Source organism: Scomber japonicus, chromosome 22 (genome assembly GCF_027409825.1).
Source record: "Scomber japonicus isolate fScoJap1 chromosome 22, fScoJap1.pri, whole genome shotgun sequence".
NCBI lineage: Eukaryota > Metazoa > Chordata > Actinopteri > Scombriformes > Scombridae > Scomber > Scomber japonicus.
Genome location: NC_070599.1, coordinates 3,700,998 through 3,724,502, shown reverse-complemented (window position 1 = coordinate 3,724,502; position 23,505 = coordinate 3,700,998). Strand labels below are relative to the sequence as shown.

The 23,505-nt window shown below is 38.7% G+C and overlaps 1 protein-coding gene across 1 annotated transcript; it reads left to right on the top strand.

Annotated features, from left to right (window-relative positions):
* The first annotated feature begins 10,699 nt into the window (after positions 1–10,699).
* Positions 10,700–20,172, top strand: rce1a (Ras converting CAAX endopeptidase 1a). The gene is made up of 8 exons (XM_053343882.1): positions 10,700–10,984; positions 12,807–12,909; positions 13,047–13,130; positions 15,349–15,427; positions 15,984–16,151; positions 18,685–18,756; positions 18,859–18,921; positions 19,933–20,172. Exons 1-8 carry the CDS (start codon positions 10,824–10,826, stop codon positions 20,160–20,162), a joined length of 960 nt encoding a protein of 319 aa, XP_053199857.1. The 5' UTR covers positions 10,700–10,823; the 3' UTR covers positions 20,163–20,172.
* The last annotated feature ends 3,333 nt before the right edge of the window (positions 20,173–23,505 follow it).

The window sequence follows — 23,505 nt, the reverse complement described above, 5'->3', positions numbered from 1 at the left end:
AAACGGATCACACTATTTCTCCTCTTCAACCTGTTTAAATTAAGATTTTCCACTTGTGTCTTCATATATTCTTAGTCACTGGAACTGTATTGGTGCTTTCTGATTAAAACATATTAAAGTGTAATAATAAGTGTAGCCTTTTAAAGAACAGTATGAAACAGCCATTCCTATGTTTTGCTATTTGAAAGCATCGCTGAGAGCTAGATAACACGTATGCTCCACATTATGTAACACTTTATACTGTACAAATCCTACAAGGCAGTGTTATGAACTGTTATGTTACCCTCCCCCACAAGCTAATCCAGCCTTCACTTCATTTCTTTCACTTTTCTCTTTCTGTGGGCTCCCAGTTTGCCTGAGTCCATTCACTTCTTTAGTCTTCTTTCTTAAAGTAAGCTAAACATTTTAATGACTTAACTAGTGTTTTTTAATTGATATTTTGGGGGTTTAAATGACTCTCTCTGACAATGTAACAATCCTACAGGTTTATATTATCACCACCAGCTAAGAGCACTACAATACCCTTGGCTGCCGTTGTGATGGAGAAGAGGCCATGGGGGGCAAATCAGAGAGATATGCTTTTTCACTGAAGTTGCAAACTATAGCCATAGTTGATGAATTCACTACGAAATGAAGCAGAAATTAAAACTACAGTGATTCACTCACACCTTAACTTCAGCTCAACATTAGAAGCACACATGAGCTTGGTGATTTGCTGTTTCTTGCTGAAATGCACTTTGGGGGTTGTTCTACTAGAACTTCTACCTTTGAGTTTTTACTAAATAACCAAATATTAAAAATAACCAAATATTAAAAAGTACAGTCTAGTGCTTTGAGATGACTTGTTGATATATAGCACTATATATAAATAAAGATTGATAGATTGGTTGATTGATATTTTCTAATGCAGCTCATCTTTTGTACTGATAATTTAACTGGGAGAGTTTCATATTGAGTGACACAGTGCCCAAACTGTGAGTCAATGAACACTGTCTATGGGAAAAATCAATGGAACGTTTCCTTCAGGAACCAAGGGAGCCTGAAATACATGTAGCTCCTCCCACTTTGTGATGAGTCTTCAAAAGGTCTGACATTGACCAGTCGGAGTTTTGATGGACTAAGGTAAAGTGTTACATTCTGATGTAGTACATAGCATTAATTAGCTAATTAGCCACTACAATGCTAGTCACTCTCACACATTTGCTGTTAAATAGATGCAAGACGGTCAACAGGAGTACAGTATGTCCCAAAATGTCACAGAGTTCCTTTAAGGACATGCCATCCTCTAATGAATCAAGCTGTATCATATCATACCATGCATCTTTAATCACTACCCTGCATAATTTACATAGTCCAGACGTTTCTGTCCATGATTATAAACCCACCTAGTATTATGCAGCTAGCAATGGTGATATATGAGCGTGTGCGTGTGTGTGTGTGTGTGTGTGTCTGGGTACGACTATGCTGTGATGGAGTATGTGTCCTGCAGTCCTGTCTGCTCCTAAATGGCCCTGCTGTCTGGGATGCAGTAAGGAGATAGAAAATGAGGAGAAAGAGCTAGAAAGAATGAGAGTGGAAAATGCTTAGAGGAGAAGAGAAAGAGACTGAGATACAGATACAGATGAAGATGAAGATGAAGAGTAGCACCTGTAACACTCAACAGGTCAATTTCCATATCAAACAAGTCCTTCTCACATGACCAGGCCTGACCCTGGGAGTGGGGGTTAAAGTGAAAGTGAAAGTGAAAGTTTAAGACTCACTTTTGTTCTCTCCTCTCGCCATAAAACACTAATCGCTGCACTTCAGACAGCAGTCAACAAACAGCTGACACAAAAGCCAGAGCCAGTGTACCACCCACTTCATGGCTTCCTGAAGGTCACTCATAATGATTCTGAACTGAAGCTGAGATTGTGTGCACATATTTCAGTCAGTATGTTTCTTCTTCCCTGTGGTTCAAATGGATAAGATGGGGTTCTAAGTGATGACAATGACTCAACAATTATTTCACCAGGTGCTGATTTGAACGCTTTTAAAATTGTACTGCTTTGCAACACAAGTTCAGTGATGAGTTCAGCAGCATGAGGCATATTACACCACACTGGTCATCATGGTTGTTGCTATGCAACATAAAAAATGACAGCTTGTGAGATGTCACAGTTTGTAATTCTGATAACTGGAAATGAGTCATGCAATTTCAGAAAATACGGCAAAAAACTGACTAATAGTCTTATGGTAACTTTCACCCTTCCTGTGGGAAAGGGAAGTGAAAATGAACTATGAAGAAATTCTGAGCTTCAGCATTTCTGTTGCCAGATGGAAATCTTTAATTCTGGTTTATTTCAACTTGGTTCTAATTGTTGTAGTTATGTCAACCATTTCCATCAGTTATAATGACATTGCACTCACCAAATTAACTGCTGTCTTCCAGGAACACAGTGGCATCGCTAAAACAATTTCTGATTGGGCAAAGAACAGGAGCAGTCAGACTATTCAGACAGGTAACATCAAGCTGACAGTGGGGACCAAGATTATCTAAAGCACATTGTTATGAAACACAATTATCCAATATACCATTTACTGTACCAGAAATTTTGCTAATAATCCCTAATAACAATTCCATAGTTTTCAGGGAAACTGTGCAAATACAACAACAGTAAGTACAGAAGGTCTACGTTGAAGCAGGAGGCAGGTCTACAAACTGTGACAGATGTTGCCAACATACAGTTTGACTGATAATTCTATGGTTCACTTTCATTTACTCTTCAGGAACTTGACTAACCTGGGGCTTTGTTTACAACCTGTCTGATCGTTTGACAGCTAATGCTTCTGATGTTACTGTGCTCCAAGATCTCAGCAATGAACTTGGTGAATGTAATGTTGTTATGACTTGTAGTAAAGATGGCCAAAACTATGAAAATAACACCTAAATTGGAATAAATTGGAATTAGTCTTTGCTGTATGTCATAAAACATGAAGGTTTGTGTTTAAAAATGTGATTGTGAGCAAAAACAACCTTCAGGTTCTTCAACATCTTCCCAACTCAGCCTCCTCCTGCTCTCTTAAGTTGTCTACAAAAAGGTACAGGGTCACATGACTGATTAGCTGATTAGCCAAGATAATACTTGTGCTAGCAAGCTTCTCCCCTGACTCTGACTACCTTTTTACAGTTTTAGTAAAGTTAGCTTTGTTGGCAAGGCTACTATAACACCATGTCATGTTACATTGCATGTATAGTTGCCCCTCAAGGATATACTATTTTGCTTCCCTTGACCTGAAATAATGCAAACACTTACTGATACCAGGTTTAAATGCAAAGGCCTCATGATCAGCTGTCCTCATGCATATACAGTAGATATACACACAGTACAGGTGGACATAGGATCTACAGTATACAGAGACATTAATGAAACACCAGTACACACCAGTATCGTATCATCATTTACATGAAAGTCTACATCCAAACTGGATTGACAATCCAAGCTCTTGGACCAACCCTAACGGACCTTACCCGAAATGAACTCCCTTTCCTTTTGTTAAACAGTTTCACAGTTGAATTGACTTCACGTTTCAACCAGAGCTCAAAGAACCACTCCAGAACACTTTACCGGCAGCTCAAACTATTTTTGTGTTATTTCAAATCTCACTTTGTTGTTGCAGGCTCACCTCCTCTCAGTTTGACCCCTGTATAAGAGCCTGACAGGTGGGCTGCTACTGTGTTACCTCATCTTGTTGCCACATGCAAAAAAATCTCAGAACTGAAGCTATGGCTTTGGTCAGGAGATTATGATCACCACCGATTCAACTAATATCTTTCTACTTGCAATCTCAGAAAATATGAATGTAATCTCCCAAAAACATGCAGCATATCTCAGTAATCTCACTGAATTTTGATAGCAAGTAATGAAAAACTGTAGTTGTCTTACAGTCAGATACTATCTATGTTGGGCAGTTAGTACTTTTCCGTTTGTCTCTTCATGTTTTTAACCAATTCCTGTCATTCGTTAAACAGTAACCTTCTCTGTTGTCTTTTATGACCAATGTTTTCAACAGTTTTATTTGGTTGCAAGAATTTTCCTGAGACAAATTTATCACGGTGGAGAAGAGCTCATCAGAACACCTTAACATCTCAACAAGTCCTAAAATCAATCCATATATCTATTATCTGATCTAGTGTCTGCTTTTACTGTTCAAACTTGATTGTCAGTACCTTCCAAAACACATAAACCATTACAATACCAACTCATATTCCGATTGACCACCTCGTTAGTTGAGGTTTGGTTAAGTTCAACCACTTGGAAAGACTTTGGCACGTGGTTAGAAGACACCGATGTTGATTGTCGGTTGGAGATGATATGTAAAACATGGACTCCAAGTCAAAATCTGGCACTTTTCTAGATCGTGGACAACCAAACCACAAGAGGTGACTTATCAATGTAAAGATAAGTTATTTTATAACCAAATAACCACTGCAGTAGTTATACCAACAGTCGACTACTGGCACCAACTACATATCATTACAGATATTACTGCCACCACTATTAATGCTACCAACACTGTTACAATTACTGATGCTATTACTGTTACTGAATTTAGAGTTACTACCCTGACCCTAACCCTATATGTAGTGTTTAGCTACTATCAGTACTTCTACCACTACTTAGCCTACTTTAATGGTCTTCTACAACTACTGCTACTATGTTACTTGTAATAGTACATTACTACAAGATGTGAGATAGTAATAGGTACTGCTAACTAATGCTAGATCAATTAGTTCCCTATGAAGCATCCAGGCCCCTCAGGTCATCTGGAACTGGGCTGTTGTGTATTCCAAGAACAAGAACCAAACAAAGTGAGGCAGCATTTAGTTACTATGCTCCTTATATGTGGAACAAACTTCCTGTAGATCTGAGGTCTGCTCAAACTGTCAGCTCTTTTAAATCAGGGCTAAAAACTTTATTGTTTACTGTCACGTTCTCTTAATTTCAGTACCTACTTGCTGGTTTTTATTGCTCCTTTTCTGTTTTATTTTTTATTTTTTATTTTAAACCGTATCTGTTCTTATCCCAATGTTTACTTATTTATCTACTTGTGTTTTATTTTTTCCTAATAAATAATGTTTAAACGTTATATTTTTTATGTGTTTCCAGCATTTGTAAAGCACTTTGAATTATCCAGTGTATGAATTGTGCTATACAAATAAACTTGCCTTGCCTTGCCTCTATACTTGTACAGTATACAACCTAACTCATTGTTTAAAGTGGTAACCATACTGTAGGCTTATTATTTTAAAAGGGGTGTCATTAAATGTAGATACAGATATTTTGAATCAAGTTTGACCATTTCCAAGCCAAATTCTATGTACAATTAAATTAAATGTAATTTTCTCCACACTTTTTCATATAGAGGCGGCATATAGATCATCTCTTTCCATTAAATACTGTAAGACTTATTAAACTGAATCATCTGCCTATAAAGTAAGGAGTCTTTTTCTATGTGTGTCTACTTGTCCTTTCCCTTACAACCGTTCATCCAACCGACTTCACACTTGGCAGGTGTATTGCTGGGGACTCATGGAAGTGCAGTGTGGAGTGTGAAGTTGTTTGGATGAGCGGCTCTCGAGAAAAGCTGCAAGCAGCAATACCGAAAGGCTTAAGCAATTGGCTCGTTCTGAACAGGCATGTTTTGCACTAGTATCCAACAATGCAGAGGTGGACACCACTGATCCACCATCTGCTTAGAAATATTAAGGCCTTGCATATGTACAAGCAACATCAACTCAATAATCACAACAAAATCTTCATTTCCCAACAAGATCCAACTCTGTCACGTCACTCAGCAACCTATAATATTGTTGAATGTCTAACATACAACCACTACTGCTACTTTTTTTGAATTATGAGCCATTTTAAGCCATTCTCCCTCTTTACTACCTCACCAGAGCCTGTCCTCCTGGAAACGAAGCATCTAGAAGCAGGGAAATATTACTAATGCACCAGAAAATGCTTCATTTCTTATCCAAGGATTGATTCAAACATGGCTTCTATCTCCTCTGTGGAGTCTTTATTATTATTCCTGCTCTGTCTGTGCCGGGATTGCAGCAGATTGCATTTTTCCCAGGGCCACGCTGTGTGTGTGTGTGTGTGTGTGTGTGGATGGACGCGTTTATCAGGACACGATGATGATGTAGTAACCTGATCCGATCTGGCCATAAACAGGTTTGACGTAAAATTGGGAGGGGGTTGAGGGGGTTGGGGGGGGGGTCAACATCCAGGGATCTTATTTCTGTGTTTCTATAATAGGAACATGAGTTTATGACGACACAAACAGCATGGTGCCATTTTTTTAAAGGGCATGCAGGCAGGCTGGGTTTGTACACAGGGGATTCCACTGCACAGACAACACACACTACATATAAGGAAGACATCAGCACGCACACACACCCTCCTTACGCACAAACACACATCTCTCTGTCTCACACACACACACACAACCATACACACAGCAGCAGCAGGACAATAATAAAACGCCTCTCAATCACTATAATAACCACACAATCCGTTCCCATGAAAGCATCACTTCTATCACTTACCAATCAATTACCTCATCAAGAGTCACGTCAGCTTGAATAAAAGGTGATCAAGTCAACAATCCACACATTTAAAAAAGGTGACTTTAACCTCCATCACCTCCCTAGAAGAGCAAATATAACAGCTGGCGTCTCCTGCCATCTGTTCTTTTTTTTTGTACATGGAGCCGCTATAATAAAAACAGGTGATGGGAGGAAATGAGATAAACAGGCCCGTACCCGCTGATGTTTGCCAATGGATGTCCGGGACTGGCTCGGATCTGTGCGTATTCCTCCTCTGGGTGTGTGTATGTGTGTGTGAGAGAGTGTGTGTGTGTGTGTGTGAACGGGTTCTGTCAGTCCCCGTACGGCCTGGGAAGCGTGAGGAACAGGAGTGAGAAGGATGAGGAGGAGGAGGAAGAAGAGGAAGAAGAAGAAGGAGCAGCACAGGACATCGGGAGCGGTAGCATCGCCTCTCCTCCGTTCACGTTACACCGAAGACTGAGACACGTTCACTCCTCCCGATATAACAGCAGAATGCCCGATGTCACGCCTACGTCTCTCTCTCTCTCTCTCTCTCTCTCTCTCTCTCTCTCTCTCTGATTCGAGAAAAGAAAAAAAAATCTTGTCACACGAATATTGTGTTGCCTTTAAGGGTTCCTGGTAAATTCCTATTTCCAAATATGTTGCCTTCAAGTGCTCCCAATTCATATCATGATATGATATATGATATGACATATCAATTCAGTACAACCTTTAACAGGTAATAGTAATAATAATAATAATAATAATAATAATAATAATAATAATACTCATACTACTGATAATATTGATGATAATAATAATAATAATAACAACAACAACACTGATGATAATAATAATAATAGTAATAATGATAATAAATAGCACCTTTCATACAATAAATCTAGCTCCAAGTGCTTTACAACTAAATAAATGACATACACCATTTGCTTGACATAAAAGGAACATAAAGCAATGTTTTAAAAAAAGAACAGAAAAGAAAAAGGAAAGAAATAAAAACATGAATGTAATATAAGATGGAAAATAAAAATAACATTTTTTAAAATTTTAATATAGTAAGAATAGAGACATTCTACTTCTAAATCCACCTTCTGCCTCATGTGATGTCTTTTCTTCCTTTAGAATAAAAAAATTAACTAACTCCCAGAGAATAGAATGGGTTTACAATTTCTCAAGTCTGTGCAAAAACAACAGTCAGGAGCCTAAATGACCATTAAAAATGTTTTCTTGTCATAATTAATCATTCCTCCTGTTCATACTGACCATTAGAAGATCTCTTCATAATGTACTTACAATGGAAGTGATGGAGGACTAAATCCACAGTCCTCCTTCTGTGGAAACATGGATTTAAAAGTAGATCTGAAGTTAATATGAAGCTTCAGCGTCCAAATGAGTCAAATCTTCATCTTCTATGTTTCAACATTTCAGTGTTTTTAGTAGCAAAGTCTTTTTGTTACTATACTTCCACCACAGCTCAACAGGAAACACTAAAATTCAGGGTCATAAAAAAGCTTTTCTCATGTATTAAGGAATGGGTTAACAACTCACAGCTTTTTGACTGGCATGTTGGACCAAAGGGCGACCATGCAGAGCCATGCAGTTCCCTCTGGATTACACATAGCTGGTCAGGGGTTCATCCTACAGCAAGATAATGATCCAAAACATCACTCCACACTGAGCCACAACCTGAGAAGAAATAATGAAAGTCTTCAAGTCATAGTCTGCACAGTCATCCAGCTGCTTTGGGATAAACTGGACAAAAGAGTGAAAGCAAAGCAACCTGCAACACATTTAACCCTGTACAACACTGTTAAAAGAAAATCCTGGATAATATTAGATTACCATTGTAGAGAAAATGTGTATGTGGCTGTTATATCTGCAAAAGGCAGATAAGTCAGAGTTTGATGAGTCTACTAAATCAAATGACCAAATATGGATATGCACATTTCAGAATGGTTTAGCAGATAAGGCTGCTTTGTATATATGTTTTGTATTGATAATGATATTAGATGTTGATATAATGTATTGGATTCATGTGTAAATATGGTGAACAAGTCAGAATTGCAAAAAGTGTCCCACATTACCCATATCCACCCTGTTTATTTCCTATTTGATTTCTATATTTTTTCTGATTAGGATCAACATTGAAGCAGCAGAGGCAGAGATATCCTCACTTTTAGTCCCTGCGTAGCTCAAACACCACAATCACTGTATTCTACAACAACATCTTTTTGTTCCACACTCCTTGCCTTGTAAATGCAACTGTGTTTGCAACACAGGCTTTCTGTTAAAAAATTGAAGTCTTCCAAGCTGAAATAACCCTGATGACATCACTATGAAATCAACAGGGATGATGTCAGTATGTTGTATAACTGTTTTTAACAGCTCAGTACTCCTCTTGGTGAGTATGGTTATTTTCACATGTAAAATAAGCAGAGTGCCCCTTTAAAACCATCAGCCACTAGTGCTTGAAAAATTCCTACTTTGTCGCCATCTGGTGGAAGTAGGCTGAGCTTTCTAAAACAAAAACTGAAAACAAAGAAGCCACAGTCACATTACAAAAAAAAATACGCATAGGCCTTGCAGCTGTAATTTCGGACGGTGTATAAATGCATCAAGCAAAGTGCTGGATGTGATATTTATCTACACAACAACCACTAAATCAATACAGCAGACATAGCTCCTTTTTCTTTTTCTGACTTCAGTAAAACCAGAAAATATGTTTACATTCCATTTATTACGGCAAGATTAATCTTTCTTATCATGAGAGACAGTCTGTGTATAGGACATGGGGGGGTTATGTTGAACTAGTTCATATGTTCAGAGATTTTAACCAGTTTGTCTTCAATTTTGTTTTATGATTTAAAAATCTCTCACATTACATTGCAATGCATGTTAATCCCACTTCCTGTATGTGGTTTAACGACTGGGGTGCATAACAGGTGCTAATTTTCATCAGGGGAAACCTTTTTAAAAAAAATATATTTTCCCACTTCTAGCATAAAGTGCTAATATTAATATTATCCTTTTTATTCAGACCTGGGAGTCATTCTTGTACCACCCCATTACAGACAATATGTACACAATATTAGTAATACATGAAATACATTCAAAAATCTATTGTTTTCCTACCAGTAAAATATCCTTGTTTTGGCTACTAACAATTAAAAACGTGTTATTTCCTGAGTTTTTTTCATTTTTGGATTCTAAAAAGGAAAATAAATATGAATTTAACATGTCAATTGCCTCATTTTTAAACAAAGGGTTAGGGTTAGTTTGATTAGTCTACAAAATAAGAGCATTATTCCACATTAAATTATGAAGGATTTCACAAACCAATAGGTGGATTAGGGTAATATGGGACATTGACTAAAGTGGGACAACTAAGCTCCAGTGCATTTATCTATGTTTCTATTTAATTCGTTTAAAGCTAACTACTATGCATCCTGTGTAAGTTATATTGTTGACAATCACATGTGAACATACAGACTACAAGTTTTTTAACCTAAAAACTATGGGTACGCACATTTCACAAAGTTTTGGCAGATAAGGTTGCTTTGTTTAAATCAGTATTTCAAATTTCTAACCCTAAAACTAGTGTCCCACATTAGAAAATCTACAAATTCTGAAACAATTTGGCACGAGGAATATTAATATAAGTGTCATGTTCCTTTTGAGTACAATATCCAAACATTGTCTTCTGATTTAACAAGGAAACATCTCAGGGATTTCATAATTATATTAGGTGTTGATATAATGTATTGGATTCATATGTAAATAAGGTAAACAAGTCAGAATTGCAAAAAGTGTCCCACGTGACCCTAATCTACCCGATAGTGAGCTTTCCAAATCAATACGTTTTCAACTGAAACATCTCCCTTTGTAGCCAACACATCATTTTAATGTAATGTTTCATTATAAATAGCAGACTATGGTTCTATTTTTAAGAAGACAGTCGAACATAATAGACATTAAACTCTACACAACAAGGCAGCAGTGCTGTAGGGCTGTGAGCACAGCAGCCAATAAAACGCCAAAGAAGAAGAAGAAACAAAACCATGACGTTTACATACAGCGCCGGATATGCTAGCACCTCAGCTAGCATCGTTAGCTCCCATTTTGAAAGCAGAGTGTTGACATCCTCGCAGCTCATGTTGGCGGGTGTTTCAGCCCGTTAGATGCTAGTCTTTTGGTGTCGTCTCAGCCGCCGGTTGTCATGGCAGAGGAGGACGTCTCGCTTCTGACAGAGGACATGAAACACAGCAGTGGCACCCTGGTGCCTCCGGAGGGTTTATGCGGGGTGTCGGTGCTGTCCTGCCTGCTGCTCGCCTGCTCTTATGTGGGCAGTCTGTACGTGTGGAGGAGCGACCTGCCGCGGTGAGCTCCGCTACCTGTGTGCGCCATATCACATGGTGCACAGGTACACACTCTGTCTGTCTGCATTCATGTTGTTTTTTCTCTCTATGGTGGAATTCAGTTATATTATAATCTTTCTGATATCATTATTATTATTATCCCTCACGTTTTAGTGTTAAGTTAATTTAACATATACGTGTTTAATTGAATAAAATGTTTAGAAATGAGGCTTTGACTGTGTGACAGTGACGCCAGCAGCGCCGCTGTGTGGACACTGATGACGCACTTGTTATTTAACTAAAGACTCCACACCTGGAGCTTTACTACAGCTGGACTCAGCTGTCAGGGAGTCCCAATGGCAGAAATGTGACCCCTCACCTGTGTGCTGGACTCTTTCACCTCTAGCCCCAGTTTGTGCCTCACATTCAGGCACAGAGGAAAAGATCCAGAGAGCCACAGCTGTTCACCTGCTCAATGATATGAAAGATTTGTCCTTGTCTTTATAGCTAGCTGACACAATTTGGGAAACAAGTTCATAACCGACAGTTTCTTTTTTTAATCGAGATAAGTCTTTGAGGATTCTAGAAATACCTTCAGAGCAGCATTAGTGTTTTTAGATTAGGGTTTCTCACACGTTGCCGGTTAATTATCTTTTAGAGGAACAGATGTTTACCTCTGTGATCCAGATATAAGATAAGAGCCTGACCAATTTAGTGGCCAACAGATATTATCTGCGGTTATTGGCCTGCCATAGATATCAGTATCAGTGTATTCCATCTGATATGGAACAATATATGTAAGCCGCATTTTATTTATATTTAATCCTTATTTTTGTAATTCAAGTTTAATATACATATTAAATTCCCAGTTAAATCTACTGTTTTCAAAAAAAAACAAAAAACAGAACATACACAATACTGTATACTGTAAGACCAGACCCACACCAGGGGAAAAACAACACGCTGTCCAGCTTTCACTCAACCTAACTTGAAGGTGTAAATTAATCAATTTCAAATGAAAGATGCAGCCTGAGAATTTACTAGAACAAGTCTTCTTCAATCAAACTTTATGTAGCCGTTTTCATCCAGGTTAATGCAGTTCATAGTGCTTCACAGTTTAATTGAAAAGCTGATAATAAGACAGAACAAGTGTAGACTGAGAAAAACATAAAGAAAAGGAAGAAAAACAAATGACCAAAAGAAAAGAAAAAAATGAGACCTATGCATGCAGGACAAAATAATAATGATAAAAATACGATTTCATGTATATTTATATATGTTATACAGTTATTTACAACAGTTCTGCTATAAATTCAACTTTTAAGAATCTTTTTAGTTTCCACCGTCAGAGTTCATAATTCTACTTTGTGTGTATTATTGGGGTAATAGTGGATGGTGGTGTACTGGAGTACATTGTATTAAAAAGTGTTCCTATTATTTCGGCCTCTCCATTCACATTTGCTCAGTTACTTGCTCATGTTACTGTGATAAAGTTCCATTCTGTGTTTTATAGCAGGAACTTCTCAAACCAAACTCAGTAGTTTCACTTGAAAACACTCTTGACTTAAAGTGTTCTTCACAATAAAATTCAAACTCTTTAAAAACATGCTGTACATTTAAAAGTTGTTGGAGTACTGAATGAAAGGTAGATATGACAGAAGGAGAGTAACTCTGACCTTATGTAACAGTGATGTTTAAAATCTTGTGTTTTATAAATGGATATTTGAATGGATTTCTCAGAACATGCTGCTGCTGTTAGGGAGCATGTAGTTGATCTCAGCTTGTTGTGTGGTGCTGATGATGATGATGATGATGATGATGGTCTCCTGTGCTCTGTTCCTCAGGGATCATCCCGCTGTGATAAAGAGACGCTTCACTAGTGTGCTCATCGTGTCGGGCCTGTCCCCGCTCTTTGTGTGGGCATGGAGAGAATTCACAGGTGTCAGGGTGAGTGTGTGTGTGTGTGTCACAAACCTCTGACCACATCTGCTTCTGAATGCACTGTTTCCTTACTTATTTGTGTGTGTGTGTGTGTGTGTGTGTGTGTGTGTGTGTGTGTGTGTGTGTGTTTTTGTGTGTGTCAGACTGTCCCATCATTACTGGCTCTCATGGGGATCCGGTTTGAAGGCCTCATTCCTGCTATTGTCCTTCCTCTGCTACTCACTATGGTAAGAAACACTTTATGCTCAATGATGATGATGATGATGATGATGCACTGGATGGATTGAAGTAGACCAGAAAAGAAACTCCAATCACATATCACATGTAAAGAGCTCTTCTTATTATGGAGGAACATGACTATTAGTGGCATCACCAAGTGATCACCACGGCAACAGATGAGCTATTTGCTTGCTGCGTTCTTGCAGTTGAATACATTTGCCATAACAACCAAAATAACTAAGGTTATAAATGAGGTGTGTTTACAGATAGATGCTTCATTTAACTAATGTAATTTAAGGAATATTAAGTTTAATAAAATTATTTTGGGTCCTACACCAAATTTCTGCTCATAATTTAAAAAAAGTGTACAACTTCTATATTTTTCATAGTGTACACTAAAATTCCATTTATTTAGAAGTGGTAGAGTATACTGATGCAGCACAGCGTTTAGTATTTTAAGATTTTCCTAGAGTCTCAGGTTATTGTTAGAATCAAGGTTTATTTTTAACAGCTGCACACAGCTCACAGAATGTAGGTTCTCACAGTGAGGCTGTGTGTGTGTGTGTGTGTGTGTGTGTGTGTGTGTGAGAGCTCAAGGTAAGTGAAGTAAAGACACTGTGTGAAGTGAAAGAGACAGGTGCACAATATGAAAGTCTTCTGGATTAAAGGAGAAGAGTTTTAACAACAAATCAACAAAAGGTCCAAACCAACACTGTGTTCATCTGTCTCTCAATACTTCCTCTACTGACACAAATCTATTCAAAATGATAAAAGGCCTTGGATCACTAGTTTCTTAAAATAGCTGCTCACTGTAGCTTTTATTGGAGACTAATTTCAGCAGCAAATGAATCCACATTTGGTGTTCTAGTAAATATTTCTGTGTGTGTGTGCAGCTGAGGGAAAATAAACTAGTGTGTGTGTGTGTGTGTGTTGGTAGTAATAATAAGAACATGTGACTCATTGACATGTTGGGATAAGACATGTAAAGCTTTGATACACACAAGAAAGAAGCAGGCTTATCATTGAAGGAGCAGCTGTGCTAATGGAAACTGAATATTTAATGAAGACTTCAGGACATAGTTGATTGCTTTTCTGGTGTAAATGATCAGATATAAGGTACATCTTAGTTCTTACTTCCTCCCACTGAAGGTTCACAGAGACACAACCAAAGCATGAGAGGAGAGAAGAAATGAGGAAATATGTTTTAGAGAAATGAACAACTCTTTCTTCTGAAGCATGAAGCAACATCCACTAATACTAACACATGAATATAAGCCTACAGTCTGGATTCATATTGGAACTATTACTACTGACACAATGCATTCATCTTTATTTAGTGATATTCTGATTGTGAATTCATTCTTTTAATTTGAATATGTTTTGAATATGGACGTTAATTATCAGGCTATATGTTTCAGGAAAGATTGAATTGATCAAACGGAACTCAGCCTCACATGTGACTGAATGGAAATGATGATAAATGATGGGAGAAATAATAACTACAGAAATGTATTGCTGCCACGCCACGTTATAATGCAAAACATATCACATTATAACATGACAGTCACTGTTGGTCTCTGGCAGCGGTGGACTCTCCATGATGTACCACTCCTACACTTCCTCTATATACCACAATGTCATGACATGGTCCACTGCTCATGTGTCAAGAGGCGTTCACCACGTCCTCTATCTGATGTCATTATTTTCCTTCAGCTGTTAGAAGTGGGGCAATTTCTCAATGAGAAATCAATGAGGGTAGATCTCATTTATTCTATACAGCCTGATCAATGAGTGTTACCCTCTATATACAGCCCTATGCATTTTAAAATCCTTCAAGGGTTAGGGTTAGGGTTAGCATACTTATCACAATATCATCCACCATGCTCAATAACAGCACAATCTCACTGTGTCCTTATTCAAATATGAGTTTCACTTTATAATGTGATAAGTTTCTTGTTCTAAAAATTCTACTGATGTTTTTTTCTTTTTCTGGCGTGGCAGCAGTACACTTATAAAAAACACATCATGAAGATAACAATCTGTCTAATAAAAGAATAAAGTTGTTTATGGTTCTCACATCTCTCATGGACTCACAATAGCACTGATGTTTAGATGCTCAATCAGCAAACAAATCAAATAAAAATCAAATCTGATCAGGGTTAGGGTTAGGGGTTGTACTCCTAGTTTTAATAAGACTCTATCTTAATGTGTGTTGTTGGTGTGCAGGTCCTGTTTCTGGGCCCTCTCATGCAGCTGGCCATGGACTGTCCCTGGAGCTTCATGGATGGGATCCGGGTAGCGTTCGGTGAGACAGCTGACATTCTGGATTCACATCAAGTGTTTAGCTCCCACACAGCTCGTTACCACTGCAGGGACTTTTTCAGGGACTCAACAACATTTTGAGGAAGTGAAGAAGTTTACCTGTGTGTATACAAGAGGAAGTAAGGTTTTACTTCCTCTGCCGTAGTTTCCGACTTTCAAAAAAGAAAGACTGGATAATCTAGAAGAGGGGTGTCAAACATGCGGCCCGTGGGCCAGAAGCGGCCCACCAAGGGGTGCAATCCGGCCCACTTTCCTTTCTGTGTTCTTTTCCTTCCTTCCTTCCTTCTGTCTGTCTGTCCTTCCTACCTTTCTTCCTTCTTTCTTTTTGTCTGTCTTTCCTTCCTTCCTTTCTTATTTCCTTCCTTCCTTCTCTCCATCTTTTTAGTGATCCAGCCCACATGAGATCAAATTGGTGTGTATGTGGCCCTTGAATGAAAAAGAGTTTGACCTCTGATCTAGAACTTTCTGATGGTAATATTTATTCTTCTATTGTTGTATTGTATTTTTTTAAACTGATATGTTTGTGTGTGGTCCTGCAGACCCGTGGTTCTGGATGCTGTGTTTCAGTGACATGCGCTGGTTGAGGAATCAGGTGGTGGCTCCGTTAACAGAGGAGCTGGTGTTCAGAGCCTGCATGTTACCCATGTTGGTCCCCTGCACCAGCCCCACCACTGCCATCTTCACCTGCCCCCTCTTCTTTGGAGTGGGTAAGTTCTGTTAATACTACAAGTCATCTGCAGTCATTCGCATCTCAAGTCCTAATAGCTAATTATCTTATATATTCACCATACATTCTAACCCTTTTAGTTTTAGCCTATTAGATTAAGTTGCTGTGTAAAGAAAGTTCCTGTAAGACTTCTATGAATCCACACTGTCTTTTAGAGAAGTGGTTTGTTGGTTATTGTAAACTGGAATCAGACAGCAAACCACTGGAAACCACTGGAGACAAAGAAAGTAGTATAGCAAAGTATTGCAGTGAGCCATTTCACTGGATCTACTCCACAACTTTAAATTCTGTTGTCTCCTCAGTCGATCAAGTTTGTATTAGTCAATAAAAAATAATTGTTCTCCTCCATAAGACATCCACATCTCATTGACTTTCTCAATTGACAAGCTCCAGATTTCTATCATAAATTAGCATCAGTGAACAAGAGTCTCATGTGTGGTCCCTGAGATAAAAGACACAGTGTGTATTTAGTGTAATGTAGCTGTGAGTGTTTCCTGGCTGAACATGTTCTACAAAGCTCTCAGCGGATGTTCAGATCAAAATGAGATTAACATGGTTTACATCTTCACTACTGTGTTTTAGGTCTACTTCTTCTTTCAATTCAACTTTGCAATATTGATATATTTCTATACTCTCAACTCAAGTATATCATCATTCAACATCAGTGTTACTTATTTACTTTTTGCTTTGCTTGTGTACTTTATTACTATTATTATTTATTGTTCTTTATTCTTTTTATTGATGCTTTTTTACTATTCACTTTGCTGCTGCGATATTTAAATTTCTCCATTGTGGGACTAATAAAGAATATTTATCTTAACTCTAATTGATTTGAATGTTATAAAAATGATGATGAGTACATTAGGTTGAGGTCAGTGGTTGGTAGATTTGAGAAAAAAGAGAGCACCTTTGGGTTGTGCCTCACACAGAAGAGCCACAGTGAGGTTAAACCTGTGGAACAACATTCTGGAGTAAACAGAAAGAGGCTTCTTCTGGTTAAACAAGACTGTTGGTGACTCTGTGTCTACAGGGAAAAGGGACATTCTGTTAAATGTAAGGCTTCACATATGTAGCAGAGTCTTGATTCATATTTGATCACTGCTTAGTTTGACAGTTTGATCAGTTCTGTGAGCCAGGTGTGTTGTAATGGACACACTCATTTGCATAAAGTTGAGGTTGAATCGTGTTTGTGTAAATACAGATAGTCATCTCACCACACTGGATCCATCATATCTCCTGCTCTCCATACAAAATGAATAGAATCTATCAGTGTGGGTTTAAAGGACCAAACCAGTGTTTTTGCAAGTTTTAGATAATTAACTACAAATGACATATACTGAGTAAGACATGCTTTATAGTCATGACATGTTAAACACAACTAAAGTTGGTTTGGCAGAATCCACTCAATAGCAGCATATATATATATATATATATATATATATATATACATATATAAGTAAACAAAATAGTAAAAATATATCATACATGTAACAAAAAGACATTGACAGTTATTGCACCTGTAGTTGTTTTAATGTAAACTTTAAACAATGTCAGTGTCAGCCTTCAGATGTGCTGTACTGTTTATACTGTGGTAGCTCTCTCTGCTTATATTAGAGCATTATGAGCATGTTGTAAATCAAAGATTAATAGGAATGTGTCAGATTTTAATTATTTACTTTTCTGCTGCCAAAAACCATTCCAGTCTGGTTATATTATCCACCATTAAGTAACGAGACAGTTCAGTTGATTTTCATTTTTTAATATTTAACATGTTACTGAATACATATATTGCTGTTTTTAATTCTTTGAAATCAATCTTTTTTTATATTTAGTAAATAAATGATGACGTGGGCTTATTTGGAGCACACATGGGCTTAAGTGGAGTCACAGTACCAATTAAAACCTCTTCATTCATCAAATCTACATGAACTAATGAATCCATGTTCACATGAGAGATAAATGTTGCTTTATAAAAATGAATAAATCATGTCAGTATCCATGAAAAACAGCTGAGCTTAGATTTTAGGAAGGAAGGAGAGATGGAGGAACGGACAAAGAAAGGAAGGAAGGAAGGAAGGGATGAAGGGAGGAAGAAAGGACAGATGGAGGGAAGGACAGATGGAGGGAAGGATGGGAGGAAGAAAGGACAGATGGAGGGAAGGAAGCAGAGAAGGAAGGAAGGGAGGAAGACAGGACAGATGGAGGGAAGGAAGCAAAGAAGGAAGGAAGGAAGGAAGGACAGATGGAGGGAACACTTACCCTAACAGATGATAACATTGGTTAGAACATTAGAAAAGTCATCAAATGTAATAAGTTACATTACTTTGAAGTCATTGAAATAGTTACATTACTTAACTTAACATTATAAATAGAGTAACTAGTAATCTGTAAGCTATTATATTTCCACAGTAACCTTCACAACCCTGCTCTCAGTACACTGATATTATTGCAGCAGGTTTTTTCCACACACAGTTTCTGCTGCAGACATGTTTGACCTTCTCTCTCCTCTCCAGCTCATTTCCATCATGTGATCGAACTGCTGCGCTTCAGACAGGGGACTCTGTCAGGGATCTTCCTCTCTGCAGGTGAGAACTTTCCAGTCACAGAGTACAGTGTGTGTCACAGTGTCAGACTGATGATGATGGTGATGATGATGATGATAAATATGTTTTTGTGCTCTTCAACAGTGTTTCAGTTCTCCTACACAGCTGTGTTTGGAGCCTACACAGCCTTTATCTTCATCAGAACAGGTGAGACACTTAAAAAACTAAAGCCTGTTAAAGGCTTCAGCTATCCCACATAGCTTCCTTCAGATATCGCATACATGTAGTAACTGGGTCACTGAGAGGATAACAGTGTGCTCAATTAAGGTAAGGAAACTATTTTGGCTCATACAGTATCATCGTCTCACCTTCAACTGTCTTGGGAGATTTTGGCCTATATCTAATACAGAGTAGATTCTGTCATGTCCCCAAATTCAAGTTACAACTGAAGTAGTCAAAAACCCTGTTTGTTTGTTTGCTAAAGTAAATAAAATAGTATCTGTTTTGCATCTCTTATGACTATTCTATTGTTGTCTTTTTTGATCCAATTTTGGTTATTTTTTGCTCAACACTTAAAGTCTGTGTAAAGTAAGAATAAATATGTGTTCTGAGTTTGACATACCACAGAAAGGTGTGTTGTTAACCACCCTGCCAAATTTGAATGATTAAAAAAAATCACCAAATATATGAAATTAGGCTTCAAAGTTGTGTAAAACTCAGCCTCTTTCTCTGCTACCAAACGCTGTGGGCGTGGCCGGCAAGTTCTCTGAAACCCCGCCCCCTACCAAGTATCACCTGTCAATCAAAGTCACCACCTCTACCAGAAACATGGACGCTAGGTCGCAGAGCTTTCTGCGGCTAACTCGGCGGCTAACTGGCTAACTGTAGACTGTAGTAGTAGTAGTGTGTGCTGAATGTATTTATACCTCTACAGCAGCAGGGGCGGGTTTATGATTTTCAGACCCGCCCACTAAATCCTGAACACAGAAATGTTGAAACACAGTTTGTGAAGCCTAGCTCCACAATTCAAATCTATATGGTTGAAATGCTTTTTACACCTTTTTTAGAAATACATTTATGACCTATTTAATGTGTTTAGAAGAAAATGTCTGAATTCACTTTACATGGTCTTTAAAACGTGTGAGCCTTTCTATTGTACATGTTGCCATGGTTACAGGAAAGAGTCTTTTTCAACATTTGATCTCATATGTGTTGCAGGTCACCTGGTGGGCCCGGTGCTCTGCCACTCCTTCTGTAACTACATGGGTTTCCCCGCCATCAGCACGGCCATGGAGCACCCCCACCGCATCACCGTCCTCTCCTCCTACCTGCTGGGGGTCCTCCTCTTCCTCTTCTTCCTCTTCCCCTTCACCGACCCCTCCTTCTACGGCCTCCCCACACCGGTCTGCACTCTCACATCCTCTCCTAGCTCCCTCTGCCTCTCCTGATCCGAGCCCCCGCCCCTCCTCTCTCTCTCTCTCTCCCTCACACACTTTGTTCTCTTCTGTCCTTTCTCTACCTGTGACTGATGAAGCAGTCCAGGATTGTTGCTTTGTTTTTTGCCAAGTTAAGAGTTCAGGTCAGGTCCAGTTTGGATCGACAGCGCTAACAGCCATGTGGGCTAAGTTGCCACGGAGATGTGGTGGAGGTCTGGAGCCATTCTATACGGTCAGGGTGACCCTTCATATGTCAGTCTGTCTCCATGACATAGTTCAGTTAAATAGCTGATACTCTTAGTGAGTCAGTGTGAGCAGGTGGGGGGGGGGGGGGGGGGGGCTCATGCTGCTGGGACTGAACCTGACCCATCTGGTTCTAGGAGAGCTGCCACTCCTGTCTGTGGTTTTAGTGTAAACAGAACAGTGAAGGACAATTCCTCCTCACATCCGCCTCATCATCGTGTGATGTCATAACGTACCTCAGCGTTCACTCGGCCTTCCTCGTCTACTTAAAGGATCTTTCCAGTTCATTACAACTCAAGTCCTGTTTTTGTAGTTTTTGAGATCATGAAACCTGGAAGTCAGACAGGTTGGAAGAGAAAAAGAACATACAAATAAAAAACCCAAACTGTGTGTTGTAAACATCAATCACAGTTGACTTGGTTTTTCTATGCAGAGAGGGATTCTTACCAGAGACCAACCAATACAGCCATACATGATACTGCCATAGATATATCTTTCAGTGTGTATATATCAGATGATAACTAACAAGACATAACTCTCTCTGATACAGACAAAACAACCAAAGGCCAACACCCATCTGTAGCACCAGCTCCGTGCCATATGACTTTACATTACACCATATGACACAGCATCATTTACAGGATCTACTTGATTTATTAGAAGTTTATGCTAAAAAAAAATGAATGTGGGACAGTATATGATTATGATGTATAGTTTTTTAGTCTTTCAAATATGTATAGGTCCCCCAATAAACATTAATAATAATTATTATCAGTATCATTATTATTGGTAATAATTAAGTAATCATTTTCAACATTTTGGGTGCTCTCACTTTCATTTTTACCTTCAAATACACAATCTGAATAATCTGATTGGATTGTTTCTAACTTGTGTGATTGTGTCAGACTTTGTAGTGAGGATATCAATTACTTTGATGGGTACTATGATCTCAAACCTCCAAAAATAAGACCCTAGTTGTAGAGTTCTGCCACCCAAACTCTAACCTTGCTTATTTGCATATGTATTTATTGTGCGCTCAGTATGAATGACATGAATGAAGTTAGTAGCAGCCAGGTCTTAAAGACGTGGGTATGGACCAGGTAGAGTCTCAGCTTTCATTCCCATGCAGAAGTCTACGATGTCGTAATAAACTGAAATGATCCTTTAATGCTTTTAGCTTCTACCTGAGGAAGTAGCTGCTGTCAGCTTTGGCTTGTTCTGGACCTTCTGGACATGTCAGCATCTCTTCAGTCTGGGATCTCTGGGTTGTTGTGATGCTTGGGTGTGGCATTACCCGTCAGACAAAGTGGTCAATAATGACATTACTGATAGTTATTTTTAATGTTACAAGATTGTTTTTAACAGTGACATTTCAGCTGGAATTATCCCTTTATCTGAATTCAGCCAGTTCAGAGGATCATTCTGCTTGAACAGGTTCAGTGTTTTGTATGTAGAGAGATTATTAATAGTTATTTATATACCTCTGCATGTTTCAGTGCTGGTAGTTTGTTGCGTTGTTGGTGAAGGGAGGTGACGGGATTGTTTAGGGGGGGTCATTGTTCTTAAAGTCTGAAACATACTCTAATGTAAGTGCACAAACACACATGACAAACTGGCTCTATAATCTGAAGGTGTGCAAGTAAAACAAAGTAGTTCCTCAAGAGGGCGATACAGAGACAGAGACTGGTCACACTGGGTTGGTCATGACAGAACAGGCGTGAAAAACCAAACACAAGCACAAATCAAAGCAGACATGTGTAAAGGCCTGGTCAGACTGGAATCTCACACTGAAGTCCACTCATGCCAATGGAATTGCTGTAGAGTTCAGATTACTAAAGATGAGTCTCCCATCTCTCTAAAGTCATCAGAACACAACTGAATTTCCTTGTTGCTCTTGTTGGTGTGAGTGGGCCTGACTAAGGCGACTTATTTCCAGACACTGCAACACGGAAATCAACTTTCCGTATGCGTTTGTGTCCTTACAGAGTATGTTTCAGTCTTAAAGCTGGAGATAAAGTAGTGAACCTCCAGCTGTTTTTTAGGGGATCTTTCCCCCCCGAGGCTCTAAAATGGCCTCAATGCCTTGTTCTCATCGTTTGTCCATTCCATGCATCTTAACACACAAGAGCTCACAACCTCTAAAGCAGTCACTGTCCCAGTTCGGTCTCTTGCTTCAGTTATGTGTTGCTTTTAACTGTAGGGAAGGTGATGAGCAGGGGACTGAGACCCCCCCGACACTCAGGTGTAGTTTAATAGCGGCAAGAATGCTCTCACCACTACATTGCATGCTGCTACTTGTATATTCATAATACAGAGCCATATATATATACATACATACATGTACTAGATGACACTGAAGTTGGCCACCAGCACATTCCTGACTGAGAGGGAAACTCATTCATTTACAGCCTGGGTCTTGTTTTCATAGTCATCATACCTCCATCAATTCTGAAACTACTTAATCCCTAACACAGGTACTTCAAACAGGGCAGCAACACAAGCAGTCACACATTCTTTAAAGTAAATCCACAGTTTAACTCAATTATTATTGTTCAATGCAATTAAATGTCTGCAGTAAACATTCATTGCATTGGGAAACTAGTTAACTTCCGACTACACAACTTTTGCCAGACACACATTTTGTGATCTGAAACCAAACCTTGTTTGTGCACTGCCAAGACTCTAGGATGGCCTTGTCATGAACTCTCAAATCTATTTGATTTGGCTAAAAAAAGATAATAGTAGATGGACCACATTAGACACAAGTCTGATGTCGCAGAAGAGTGGTATCCAATAAGAATGCAGCAGGAAACCTTTACACAGTGACTCGTCATGATCATTTGCTGCAGTCGCAGATCCCTGAATGATCTATTGAGTCAGTACATCTCATCAAGGATCAGTTGTGTATTTGACCTATCGTCAACAAGAACAGTCTAGAACTAAAAGTACCTTGTATGTTGAGATGATGCTTCAGATAATGTGGTTAAACTGTGGACTGACAGCTTATGTTGTTGCCTTTTGCAACTCTGTTCCAGTCAGTTGCTGCTTCATGACATCATAACACTGAAATTTGACAGAAAAACATCATAACTGATAGAAAAGAGGCCAAAAC